A 14345-nucleotide genomic window follows, 5' to 3' on the forward strand; every position below is an offset into this window, starting at 1 on the left:
TATATATCTTCACCAAATGTCATGATTGATACACCAAGGAATCAAGGTCTTCTGGACACAATGGGACTGGTGCACATATGAACTCACAGAGTCTGTGTCAGCATGCACAGGGCCTGCATGGGTCTGTACCAGATGGGGTCCTAGAGCTGAGAGGAGAAAAGGACACATGACCCCATCCCTATCGCAGAAGCTATCTCCAATTGATAACCACTTGCAAATGAAATCTTCATTTTCTCCGAGGGAGTCTCACTGGAGAAACAAACCACTCTTAAGGGTAAGTCCCATGCCTAGTAGTAGATGCTCAAATGAACTCAATGGCATCTTTGGATGTTCTGTATCTCATAACGTTAAATTGGGGCTTCTTTTCCCTTATATGTTCTTTGCATATATATCATGGCTTCTGGTTTTCCATGTTTATGAGATTCCTGTGTCTGTGAATGTGTGTGTCTCTGCCTCTACATGTGTTTCCTGTGCTTTTCCTTTGGCTCTTTTTCTTTCTTTCTTTCTTTCTTTCTTTCTTTCTTTCTTTCTTTCTTTCTTTCTTTCTTTCTTTCTTTTTTTTTTTTGAGACAGGGTTTCTCTGTGTAGCTTTGCACCTTTCCTGGAACTCACTCTGTAGCCCAGGCTGGCCTCGAACTCACAGAGATCTGCCTGGCTCTGCCTCCTGAGTGCTGGGATTAAAGGCATGTGCCACCATCACCTGGCCTGGCTTTTTTTCTTGTTTGGGTATTTTGTCCCGCTCTGACTTGTTTGTTTTGTTTTACCTTATTTTGTTATTAGAAACCTGCTGGCTTTCTAAGAGACACAGGAAGGGTGTGAATCTGGATGGGAAGGGAGGTGGAGAGGAACTTATAAGGGGGAGGGGAAACCATAACCAGAATATATTGCATAAAAACTATTTTTTAATTAAAAAACGTATTTACCAAATGCCATGATTGATGCTGTGTTGTGGAATAATCTTTTTGTACACTGTGAAGATGTATCATTCTGATTAGTTTAATAAAAAAGCCGAATGGCCAATAGCTAGGTAGGATATCTGGGAACAGAGGATGCTGGGAGAAGAAGGCAGAGATGCTAGGAGATGCATAGCAAGCAGAATGTGCAATATGGAGATAAGGTAACAAAGCCATGAGGCCATAAGTAAATTAATAGAAATGGTCTAATTTAAGTTATAAGAGCTAGTTATGAACAAGCCTAAGCTAAGGCTTAGCTTTCATAATTAATAATAAGTCTCTATGTCATTATTGGGGAACTGACAGTCCCATCAAAAAAGTCCAACTACAATACTGAAAGTCATTTTTCCAACTGTGACCATTGAGTTAGCTGCCATAAGGGCACATTAGTCCTGCAAGTCACTCAAAGTCACTCAGCTTGGTAGAAACCCAGAGTTCTCTCAAGAAATCCCTAATAATGGAAACAGATGATACACTGATTCAAATGTCAAATAACAATCAGGAGATGGAAGAAAAGTAATAGCCACGTTGATAAGCAAGAGTACACAAACATGTGGCGAGGTCACTGGCCCTCAGAGCTGGGGCACATGGTCCTTTCTTTGGTGTGTGTCCTGGGAAGGGGAGAGGACTTATCAGTATCATAGTTCATGTCACACCTAGGTCATCTGCCAATATCTCTTTGGATTCAGTGAAGATGGGAGAATGCAGCTGTGCTTTCCACCCACATTTTGAGAATGAACTTAATCTCAGTGGAGCACTGGAAGTCCTTGGCCAGAAGCCCCTGATCTGTAACTACACTGCCTACATTTAAATGCTATTCTTATTACTGGTGAGACATATGAGGATAGGCAAGCTTTTCACTTTTCTAAGCATTTTTCTTTCCCAGTTAAGAGTAACAGACACTTACATTGTGTCCTGATGAGAATTCAATGAAATAAAGCTTAAAAAAGGCCATACTTGGGTTATTGTTAAAGACAACATTCACAGATACTGTTTCTCATGAGGTCTCTAGTTAGCATGTGGGCTCTGGAACTCAGTAGCATTTATGGTGCCAGGTACACAGTATCTGTGCCAGGTTTAGGAATGTGCCTTCATTGATCCATCTGTCTGAATATCCCACAGTCTCCCCTGGCAGCAGTACAATTCTGCTCCCTCCTGCTCATACATTCACACACATATTCCATGGCTGCACACCTGACTGCAGTTTCCCCTGGGCCTACATTCTTGTTGGGATAAATTATGAGATCTACCCATCAGCAATCTGTTACTCCGGTACAGGGATACACTCTATTACCATGTTAGGCAGATTATGAACCTCAACCCTCAGGTCTCAATGGTCACTGTAAAACTCTATTTGCCCAGCTGAAGAATCTTTACACTAAATTTACTGCCAGCTTTATGCATGTGTGGCTATATGACAGCTCAATCTTTCCCCAACTGTTCACCTCCCTGCTAAATGCTCTGATCCTCTGATTTTATTAGTTTTTATAAACTCCACCCAACTTCTCACCATTCACATTTTCTTCATCATAACCTGGAGGTTTTCCTTTCTCCTTATGTTCAGTTTAAATTTCTACTGGGCAAATGAACATACTTCCAAGTCATTCAGCCTCCAAAGGTTTCCAAGATGGATGACATCCTATAAAGACCACATTTGTGACAAGGTAGGACCATCAATGAACCATGTGTCTCATTCTGTGGGCTTCAAGCTTTTATTTTAGAGCAGAAGGATAACAGAATAAGGAGAATATTTGGGACTTGTAGAACACAAAGTGACCCTAAGTCTTAACAATTTTAGAAACAGAATCATTTAAAGTCTCTAAGCTTTTCACACACCCTAACCTACATACTTACCTATCAGTCCAAAGCAGAAGAGGTGTGTTTTGGATCACCCACCCCACTCCCACCCCTTTGGTGCTAAATTCCACTGAAGTAGACAGAGAAGACCTTGTCCCCATCAGTACTGCCATGCAGAGAGGGCTTCTCAAAGGATACCAAGGCCTTAAGAACATTCAGGAAAGCACAGAGAAGGTTCTGGAAGACTAGGATACTAGAAGAGATCTAGAGAACAGGTACTAGAGTAAAGGATGGTTCTAGAGAAAGGTAAGGCAATAAAAGAGGAGGGCATTGCAAAAAGGTGAAGTAATAGAGAGGGGTAGGGTGCTGGAAGAGTGAGGTAATGGAGGGAAGTGGGATACTGGAAGGGTAGAGTGATGGAAGGAGATGGGGTGATGGAGGGTCAGGATGATGGATGGAGGTAGGGTGATGGAGGCATAGGATGATGAAGAGAGGTAGGGTGATGGAGGCATGGGATGATGGAGGGAGGTAAGGTGATAGAGGCATGAGATGATGAAGAGAGGTAGGGTGATGGAGGTATGGAATGATGGAGGGAGGGTGATGGAGGCATGGGATGATGGAAGGAGGGAGGGTGAGGAATGGAGGTAGAATGATAGAGGGATAAGATGGTAGAAGGAGATGGGATGTTGAAGGGTGATGATTAGAGGTTGCCTACCAGAAGGCTAGGATGAGGGAGAAAGATTGAGTGCCAGACATGGGGTAAAGGAGGGGTGGGGTGATAGAGGGATGAGGTAATGGGGGATGGAGGGATGAAGGGTTGAAGTAATGGAGTGAGGTAGAGTATTGGAAGGGTGGGGTGATGGAGGGGATGGGATGATGACAGAGGTGGGATACTAGAGGGTTGGGGTGATAGAGGGAGGTAGGGTACTGGAGAGTGGTGGGGTGCTGGAGGGATAAGGTGATGTAGAGAGGTGGAGTCCTTGAGAGATTAGGTAACAGAAGGATGGGATGTTAGAGAGAACCGGGATACTGGAAGTATGTAGGATATTGGAGGTTTTGGGGAGTACTGGGGGAAGGTGGGGTACCAGGGATAGCTAGGAAGCAGGAAGAAGGTAAACTACTATAGATGCATGTGCTATTTTAGTGATGATGCAGAGATGGGTTGGAGAAACTTTGAGACACTGGCTTATCTGAACTGCACAGTCAAATCTTTGTCCACATTTATGCAAAGAAATCCAGTGGAAACATCACCTTCCCTCTTGCCTTTAAAATTATCAAAGAATAACATTTTGGAAAAACAAAGCCAAGATATTACAGATATGTACCACTTTAAACAGCTCATAGTACGTCCTAGTTTTAGATGACCAACACCTCAACTTCATGATGGAATTTTAAGCTATTGAAAAATGTAAAATGTATATAACTTTTTGGAAATTCATATTTTTTTTTTCAGAGCTGAGGACCAAACCCAGGGCCTTGCACTTGCTAGGCAAGCACTCTACCACTGAGCTAAATGCCCAACCCCGGAAATTCATATTTCTATTTGCTAAGTTTGTGAAGGTCTTTTAGTGTCATATAGTCTCAGTCCTCTACAAGATAGCACGTTTTATTTAAAGATTTTATTTTTATTTTTCATTAAGTGTATATGTGTGTCTGTGTTTGGTTGTATAGATGTGAGCACAGTGCCTTCAGCAGTTAGAAGAAATCCCATGGAACAGTAGTTACAGGTGGTTGTGAGCCACCCAACCTAAGTTCTGTCAATCGAATCTGCAAGAGCAATAAGCACTCTTAACCATGGAGCCATCTTTCCAGCCCCTCTACAAAACAGACTCTATGCCACAGAATACAAGCTATGGCCATCCTTTATTTTTCAGACTAGACAAAAAGAACCTTCAGACACTCTGAAAGCCAGAAAGGGAGAGATAGCCATGGCAGTGGCCAGTTTCACCGAAGCTGCCAGAGCCTTAACAACCAGAAGCCTTGCACTCTCTGCACTGTGCTCCATTTTCAAGGTTTATTTGAATTATGCCATATGGGAACTTACGAGTAGCTTACCCAGACACCTTGTTTCGGATCCACTCCAGAGACCATTGGCCAAGCACTCCCGGACATGGGAGCCCACGAGTGTGTAGCCAGTGTTGCAGGTGAAGATGGCAGTGGCTCCATACACAGTGAGTGTCCCTATCTTGTTACCATTTGGGGGAAAGGACAGGCTTCCACAGGAGATGACTAGAAGAGAAAAACTGTATTAGTCCAGGCCTAGGCTTAAAAACAGAAACAATGGGTGTTGGTTTTCATAAAGAGCATATGGCAAGGAGGTCTGTTTGCAGGGAGATCTGGTCTGCTAGGGCTTGATAGGTCAGCTGTCTCAGTCAGATTTTCCTTCTTTATTGTTTATAACACAAAACCTCAGAAGTTCTACCCTATTCCAAAGCCACCAAGGTCCCTGCAGTGGCCCATTGCTCTTTCCTTCTCACAGATTGGTAACCCTTCCTTCAAAATCCATACAGTATGCAATGTAAGAACCTATAAGCCTATCTACCAAACATGCTAACTATCCATTTTTCTATCCCTATTCATCCTCTGAGTGATGTGATTATGGTGACAATCACATGTCCCTGCCAGGAACATGAGAAATGTCTTCACCAAGGGCCAACAGCCCAAACCAAGCATGGTGAGTTAAAACCCAGCACTTTTGACTTTAACCTAGTACTAAGATTATTTTTCTTCTAGTTATTGTTATGATTTGTTTCAATGATGAGCACTGTGAAGTTGCTGACTGCATAGGATGCAAATGAACCTTATAGATAATTATAATCAGTACACACATACTATCTTGTATGGGTATAGGCAGGGGAGTTGTAAGTCCTAAGTATATCCTTGCTCTCCCAAATATGATGGAGCATGGCTGCTGTGACCCCAAATTAGTCCATTCAGGGAGGTAAATTAAGGGTCTCCAGAGTAGAAATATTAACCACACCCACATGTTTACACATCAGATGATTAATACTTGAGAACAAAAACCTACGGAATCTTATGGAAGAAAAGCTCCCAAACCTTCAAGGGTGGGTGACCAACAGAGGCCCCAGAAGTGTTTAAACAAGAATGGAAGTCTGAAGAAAGATACCCAAGGAGAAATGTTCAGATCACTCAATAAGCTGGGACATACTTAAGGCCATGCCAGCAAGTGGCAAAAAGACAGAGTTCCCAGACATAGAAAACTGGCAAGAGATGGGAAAAAATAGCCTCATGAAGTTTTCCTCAGCTAGGTGATCATGGCCAATCTCCTAACACTCTCACAGTGAAAGTCTATGCTGAAGACCATTAAAGAAACTGAGTCCACAGTATGAATATTATGGCAGTTGTTGTCTTAGATTTTTTTTCTTATTGCTATGACATAATACTTTACAGAAGCACTTCAAGGAAAGGGATTTCTTTCAGCTCACAATTTCATGGCGGGAAAGGCATTGTGGTTTAGAGCAATAGAGACATCTCATGGGTATGTCAGGAGCCTGAGGCATCTTGTTCATCTCTCTCAGCCAACAAAGAAGCAGACAGAGATGTGAGCCTTCAAGGTTTGACCCTCCAATGACTCACTTCCTCTAGTAAGGCTCCATCCACCTCCTAAAAGCTATGGACCCTCCCAAACAGCTTTACCAGGGGACTCAATATTCTAACCAGAAATCTGTAGGAACATCTCACATTTAAACCATGACAGCTTTGATCCTAGAAGGCCAGCATATTGATGACTTGGATCCTAGCCAGTGAATCCAATGATTGACATGTGAGCAGATCACGGGTATTTTGACCTCATCATGAGATGAATTCACTAATGGATTAAAAGTCCTAATGAACTCTTGGGAGGTGGTGGAGACTCTGGAAAGTCAGTTCTGGCTGGAGAGGGGTACTTTGAAAGGCACATCTTATTCAGGACCCTCCTTGGTCTCTCTCTACTTTCTGGCAACTTTAGGTGAAAAACTTTGTTCTTCTCTCCTACTTAGGAAGGTCCCATTACAATTCAGAAACAAGGAAATACAAGCGCCCAAACCACAGGCCCTTGGGAACCTTTGCAATTGTGATCCAATAGAAAATGTCTCTTTTCAAAACTGCTTTTCTCATCTAGGTAGGGTGACCCTTGTCTATAGTCCCCCTCACCATTTGGGACCCTCAGGCTGGAGAACTTCCATGAAGCACCAGCAGACCTGGGATCCTATGTGAGATTCTGTCTCAAATTATAAAATGAAACCAGATCATTTAAAACCATTTTCTTAGTTATTTGTCACAGTGACAAAAAACAACAAAACAAACAAACAAACAAACAAACAAGAACTAACACAGAATCTTGCAGATAATCAGGGGAAGCAAACTTGTATGAATGTAGCATTGAAATACTCTCCCACCCCAGCTCTCCCCACCACACACACACCCTTAGTTAAGCTTCTTTCAGTCCAAGGTATGACTTCTACTCAAACAGGAAGACTTGCAGGCTAGATATGATCTATAGGGGTCACTCTCCAGAAATTGGGAGTCTACTTCTAGAGAACACCTTGCTGAGAGAGCCTTCACATTCCTCGGCGTCTGAGACCGCTAAGCGAAACCTTCACAGCAGCAAGTGTGAGCTTTCAATAATTTGCTAGCATGTACCGTACCAAATGTCAATGGATTCAAGAGGGATTTAGGTTTTTATAATTTGCTGTGAACTTTTCTCTAAGCCTTTTCCCAAACACAGTGTGAACCCTACCTTGAACTGTGATATTTAGCAATGCATGTTGAAACTTCAGTGCTCACAAATGTGTTCAATGTCAAGGCTGAGAGCTCAGCATGCCTTTAGCAGTAGGGCAGGGAGAAGACTCACACTGGATTCTGTCTTCCCAGCCTTGGTTCACACACCCTGGTGAGGAGACTATTTAAAGTCTATCCTCTAATGAGCTTCATTAGATCACAAGGAACTGACAGAGCAACAATTGGGCTTCTGGGAAACTGGATAATGGGATTCTGAGCTGAGAGTTTCCTTTGGATGCAAACCCTCCTCATTAATGATGGTGGCAGAGCAACTTGGAAAAGTCTAATTGGGAGAGCCCATTACTGCTAAAAATAACCTTGTCGCAAAACAAGGAAAAAGCCTATCTCCATGCTAGTCTCCCAAAATGGATTTGTTAGCTTCGCTTTTGTCCCTACCGCTGAAAACATGTCCATACTCACAATCCACAGCACCCTCAGAACTCACTGAGCATCTCCACAGCACAGATGCTAAGCTGAGGGCTCCCAGAAGACATCCTGTGAGTGCTCTCTGTGAATGTTGTCCATCTACTATAGCCATGAGTGTCAAGCCACTCCCCACAGGTAAGCTTCCTTTTCCTCTCCACTAGAATTCATAGGGAAATCTACTTTGAAAGAGGAGCCTGATGGCACATGTTATCTCACACCATGAGGCCAGCATTCCTGTCAGCACCATGAGTACTTATACACAGGCTCAAATGTTGATGCTTTCTACAGCTATAGTCAATAAAGGCTCCATGATCACATATAGCTCACAGGGACCATGAACAGTTGGGAGCAGTGTACTTTGCTGCGTGTGAGAAGAGGCAGGGCATGCTCAGAGACATGGAGATGGTTGTTTGTAAACACGAGAAGGTGTGATGCTGGACTACAAGCCTGGGTCACTCTGTGAGGTCTAGGGTCCCACAGTTATGATCTGTCACTGAGTGTGAAGTCTGAAGGCCTCATCCCAAATGAGGATGCTCAGGATGGAATTGGCCATGCATGCAGCAGAGAGCAGACACTAGAGCTACAGATGTGTCTCTCAAGTTCAAGGCCATGATGTACAATGTCTACTCTAATAATAGACGGAGTAACAGTGCCACTCAAGCAGGAGGGTGGAAATCCTGTGCTGATTTCTGTGGATGGGTGTGTACCATGTGTTTAGCCACTAGTCCACACATGTCTCTGGTTAGCAGCAGGAACCCACAGAAGCCATGCTTCACCTCAGCTTGGCCAAGGTCAGCTTTCAGAGAACTCTTCATTAGTAGTTAGGAACTGGGGGCAGTCTAGAACATGGGCATTGTTCTCTATACACCTTTTTAAATATCCAGTTTGACCTTTTGTGTATATATACATTTTAAAATGTAAAGAATTCTGATTCGTGGATCACCACAACAGACATGTTTCTTACTTTTAAATATAAATAATAAGAAGTGTGAGAAAAAGAATACTAGCTTCTCTGTTGTGTGGGTATCCTGCCTACCCTGTGAAGGATAAGAAATACAGAAGGAGAACTCCCATGTGAAGATTTCCTCCTATGCTTTAGAGACCTAGACACTCTGATAACTTTGAACAACTTAGGGGTGAGAATATGAACCCCCAGAAACTGGGGAACTCAGCTGATCTCAGGGTACTGTGGATGTGCTTGGGGGTGGCCAAGGGTCTGTTCTCCCTCCTAGGTTAAATGACCAGCACACCAGTAAACTTATCATCCTGGTTCCTGAGCAGACATATAATGGAAAATAGTAGGCTTTCTTCACATCTCATGGCCTGGCCATTCTGAGATAAGCCACAGGTAACTGAAGCTTTATAAATTACAGTTCCATCGCTACGCCAATGGTTTCCATGACAACACACTGGAAGATGCTGTTGATTCAGTCCCAGCGCCATATGGAAAACAACTGTTTCTTCTATAGGGAAGCAGCCACAGGCTGGCAAATTGGGCTTAGGGAAATGTGTCATTTTAAGTATTTTTAATGAAGACATTAAACGGTGTTTGAGCTTCTTGGGGTTTTCATATATACATTTCAGAGAAAAGTATATCAATATCAGCATTGATCTTGTATTTTTCTGGGTGTATGTGGGTAAAATAAGGACCATGGGAAATAGAATTTAAGTTACAATAAACTGTAATTTCATAGGCAATGGTAAACTAACACATTCATTGATTTCCGTAGAGTCCAGAAAATGAACATCATAAGGTCCTATTTTTTTGGAGGAGTAAGACCTAGGCAGTCTTTAGTGCTTCTCAACAGCCTATTGACTCTATTTGCTCTGTGAGTTTAGACTGGCTTTTGAAAGAGGAGATGGCTGTCAGACTTAATTCCCAAAATTTGTTATATAAACAGAAGTAGTTAGATACCAAACAAAAGTTGGCTGTTGATGATACCCAGTGACACAGATACCCATGAGAACCCAAGGATACAATAGTTGAAGGGAAAATTGAGACAAAAATTAAATGAGTGTGTTCATTTCTGTTCCTGCATCTTTGTCCCCTGCTCTGGGTCTGAAATTCAATGCCTGGACCTTTGGACATTGTGCTCATCATAAAAGCCCCAGAGTCCAAGAGTCCCCAGTACTCCTTCAGTGTCCACAGACATCCTTCTATCCAGCTACTACACTATTAACTGCCTGAGTTTTTATATTGCCACTAATACTATATATTTAGAGAAGTTCAGACCGGGCTTGGAGGACCCAGCCACACTCATGCAACCATGTCACAAGGAGACTCAAAAGGACACTCTTAGAGATATTGTTGTGCTGGAAAACAAATCCCTACTGCTTATAAAAAAAAACATGCTATTTATATTAGCATTGAGGAGACTTGCTATCATTTTATGCAAATTAATATGCATTTATTAAAATTTCAGTTTTCATTAAAATTGTTAAATCTTTTAAAATAATTATCAGCTTCAATGTGTAACATAGGAAAGGATAAACTCCAAGAAATCCTCAAGTTTTCTTGCCTGAACACAGACTCTCTATGCAATCTCGAGGGCTTTATTCAGACAGCTCTGTGGTCATTTTATGAGTAAGTTCATCTTTGATTACAAGAGTGAGACTGACGAGGTGAGGCTAACCTAGTGAGGCGAGCCTTTAAAGAGGCCACATGGTTCCTGTCTTTTGGTAGATGGAAACCATGAAGCTCGGGAGGGTGAAGGACACATGTTCGAAACTGAGAGTGTATTCTGTCACCTGAGACTATACGTTGAGACCCGGTCATAATCATGAGGATGTAGGTTCTGCCTGTGAGTGTGAACAGACGGCTAGGCTTGACCAGACTCAGATACAGACAGGACCCCAACAATATCATGAAAGCAGCTCTGGGAACCCCAGACAGACCCTATGGATCCATCTAAGGTTACATGCTAAACCTGTGAGTCCATCTCATGTCATATGCAGAACATGTGGGCCCACTCAGTGTCAGATAGAGACCCATTGGATTCACCCAATGGCACATAAAGAAACTGGGGGCCCATCTAATGTCACACATAGAACCTCTAGGCTCATCCAATGTTATTCTGAGGTCCGCTAGGCCCATTCAATGTCACATGCAGAATCTGTGAGCCCATACTATGTCACATGCATACATAATCCCTGGGCCCATCCAATGTCAGCCAAAGAACTCATCTGTGTCACATGGACCTACTACATTTAGGACAGCTGTTTTCTCAGCAACAGGCACAGCACCTCAGGTAGAACTGACTACACTGCAACCTTGACAACAGATGCTTTTGAAGTTGGGTACCCTTTCCACACAGGGCCTGTGGGAAGAGGCTGGAGAATATTCTGAACTCCTGGGCTCTGGTGTCATTTTCAAAGGATTAGTAACAGCAAATAAGTTCTAGAATGCCAGATGATACCATAAACTGTCACAATGAGTCAGGAGTGTCTGCTCTGGTGTATCTATCTTTCCAAAAAAAAAAAAAAAAAAAAAAAAAAAAAAAGCTAAGAAAAGGAGTTTCCAAAAATTGACAAGCTCTTTTGCAAATGCAAAAATTTTTCCAAAATAGATAAATAAAAATAAATGTGATAACTGTGATAGTTTGAATGAGAATGGCCACCATGGGCTTATATACTCAAATACTTAATCCCCAGTTGGTGAAACTGTTTGGGAAGGTTTAGAAGGTGTGGCCTGGTTGGAGGAGGTGTATCACTCAGATGGGCTTTGAGGTTTCAAAAGCATATGCCATACCCAGTTAGCTCTCTGCCTCCTACTTGGCAGTCAGGATGTGAGTTCTCACCTGCTGAACCAACACCATACCTTTGCTCTACAGTCATGGACAGTAACCTGCTGAAACCATCACCTAATTAAACTTCTTTTATAAGTTGATTTGATCATGGTACTTTGTCACAGCAATCAAAAAATAACTAAGACATTAACAGTATCCACCTCAGGTAAGTGAAAAACTTTCAGCTGGGTCGCAAGAGTAAGAACACAGCTTCCTGGGAACTTTCCCTTTCTGGACACTGCTTTGTCTTTTTCACAGGTTCCAAAACATGCTCCCAGGGCACTTTGGATCCCTGAATGATGTCTGGGTAAACACCTTGTCTTTATAAGACAGCAAGAGTTTCAGAGATGTGTGAGAGGTAAGATGGAGACGACGTAGCAAAGGGGTTGTCCTGGTCAAGAATGACAACCTGAAATTCAGACATGCATAATAAAACCAAAGCCAACCATGATTTCAGGTGGATTTTCCTGATTCTAGAAAATGCTGTGCATCTGTGGTAGTGTGCAAGAGAGACACGCTGCAGCACGTGGCGCAGGGCTCATGCCCAGCCACGTGTGGCAAGCAAGCAGTTGCCAGCATGCACAACGTATATGCATCTGGTGGGAAGTGACTGCAGTTGATGTGTGGCTCCTGGCATGGGCCAGATGGAGTTGAAGATCAAGGGTACTGTGTATGTCAGGACAATTGATTTCCAGATCCTCAGGACAAAACCAGAAGCACAATGCCAGGGCATCAGGACCTGGTGAGAGGGTCACCTTGCTGCTTCTAGGTTTGGTTCAAGAATCAAGAGAGCTCCGAGTCTGCAACGATTCACTTGTAGGTTTGAAGTCTTCTAGAAAGGCAGTTTTAGGCAGTGCCATCAAGTTGACCCTGTCTATCAAGACCCTGCTGCAGGCAGACAGAGACACAGCAGACATTCTTAGTTAGAAGCAGGTGCATGAGGGTGTATGTGGGGCCTGTTGCACCTACAGGAGCCTTCTGTGAACCCCTCAAGGAAGCTAAAATATCAGAGGCTCTGTGCTAACCTTAAACCTTCCTGACAGCCCCAATTCTGCACCCCCAAATCACAAAATGGCTCTAAGGAGCTGGGGGATGTGGGTGAGTGGCGTGAGTGGCGTGAGTGTGGGAAGAACGTGGTAGGACTATGGCAGGGGAAAATAACTGTGGGCTCCAGGCCAGGCATTGCTCACCTAAATGAAGGAGCCATCAGAGCCACCAGAAGCCATCTCAGCCAAACTGATAGTGGTTTGGGGAAAGGTCTTAGGGAAGCAGGGTATTTAGGACTTGAATGTCTCATGCCAGCCTTCTTCCTTACTTATCTCTGGGTTCCTGGGAGGAGCTTGTAATACATGAAGAATTAGCATCTGTTGTATTAAAAGTTTAATTAAAGTTATTATGTAAAACAGCTAACTACACATTCTTTTGTTTTTCTCCTTTTATTCTGCTTCCATTCTTCCTAAGTTGTGTATTGCATAAATCTCGCACAGCCCAACTGCTTGTTTCAATGTCTCATAATTTCCTGTGAACAATCAGTCAAGATTGACTATCAGAGATGAGTAAATCAGAACATGCTCTGAACAATGTCAGCTCTGTCTTTTTTCCCTATTTATTCATACTTAACTGTTCATTATGTACCTGAGAATAGAATCATCTCCCCTTTCAAGATAACAATTGTGGAGGACAGATATCTTCAGTGTAAATACTATTTCCTAAAACCCTAATGAAAAGTTTGTCATAGCTTTCACACAGATGAATAGTTAGCTCTCTGAACAGAGGCTTTTATTTTTCTTCCAGCTCAAATGTGAAATATTTGACTATTCTAATATTCTGAAGTTTATAAAATACTGCCATTAATAAAGAAACACAACGTTGGGTGTTTGACCCTGTAGCACCTGTTTGAGCTTGCCATGCTAACACACAGGCTCTACGTTCATCAGCAGATGAACATCATAACGGCATCTTCCTAGGTGACTCATTGATGCTGCAGTCTGGAGTTCTGTACCCTCTGTTTGGGGGACGGTCCACCATCACTCACCTTTGCATCTGGGTCTGTCTTCCTCTGTGTTCCAGGTCCCATTGGCTTGGCACTGCAAGAGCCTCTGACCCTGCAAGAAGTAGCCAGGGCTGCAGCTGAGGAGGACTTGAGCTCCGTATTCGTTCAGTGACCCCGAAACCAGCCTCCAGAGCACGTGCTCTGATAGCTGGCCTTCAATGCTGGGGCAGGGCACCGCTGTGAGAGAGACACCTCAGAGTCAGTACGGCTTCCTGACAGTGCTTGCCATAACTGCTTCTAGAAGGCAGGGCCTGCTGGTCTGTGGAACTCATTGTAGTGTGCGACCTGGATGCCTTCAACCCTTGTTTCAGGACTTCTCTGTTTCCTAAATAACTACACAGGAGGGCATCCCAATCTCAGCCTGTGTGCTACTATCTCATTACAGATGTGAAGGGGATCTTAAAAATCAGACTAAGATACAATGGTAGGAAACCATTCCTTTTTTTGTGCAACACACACATGCACTCATTCACACATGGGTACATGAGAACACACTTACTCTTACACACGTACACTTACATATACATGCACACATGTGCAAAACCACAT

The 14345-nt window shown here is 43.1% G+C and overlaps 1 protein-coding gene across 1 annotated transcript in view; it reads right to left on the reverse strand.

The window, feature by feature from the left end:
* Csmd1 (CUB and Sushi multiple domains 1) overlaps positions 1-14345 on the reverse strand; it is a 1274530-nt gene that overhangs the window by 49256 nt on the left and 1210929 nt on the right. Inside the window, 2 exon segments of the mRNA XM_059244994.1 lie at positions 4806-4979; positions 13779-13973. Of these exon segments, the coding sequence (XP_059100977.1) occupies positions 4806-4979; positions 13779-13973 (369 nt within the window).

Source organism: Peromyscus eremicus, chromosome 17 (assembly GCF_949786415.1).
Source record: "Peromyscus eremicus chromosome 17, PerEre_H2_v1, whole genome shotgun sequence".
Lineage (NCBI taxonomy): Eukaryota > Metazoa > Chordata > Mammalia > Rodentia > Cricetidae > Peromyscus > Peromyscus eremicus.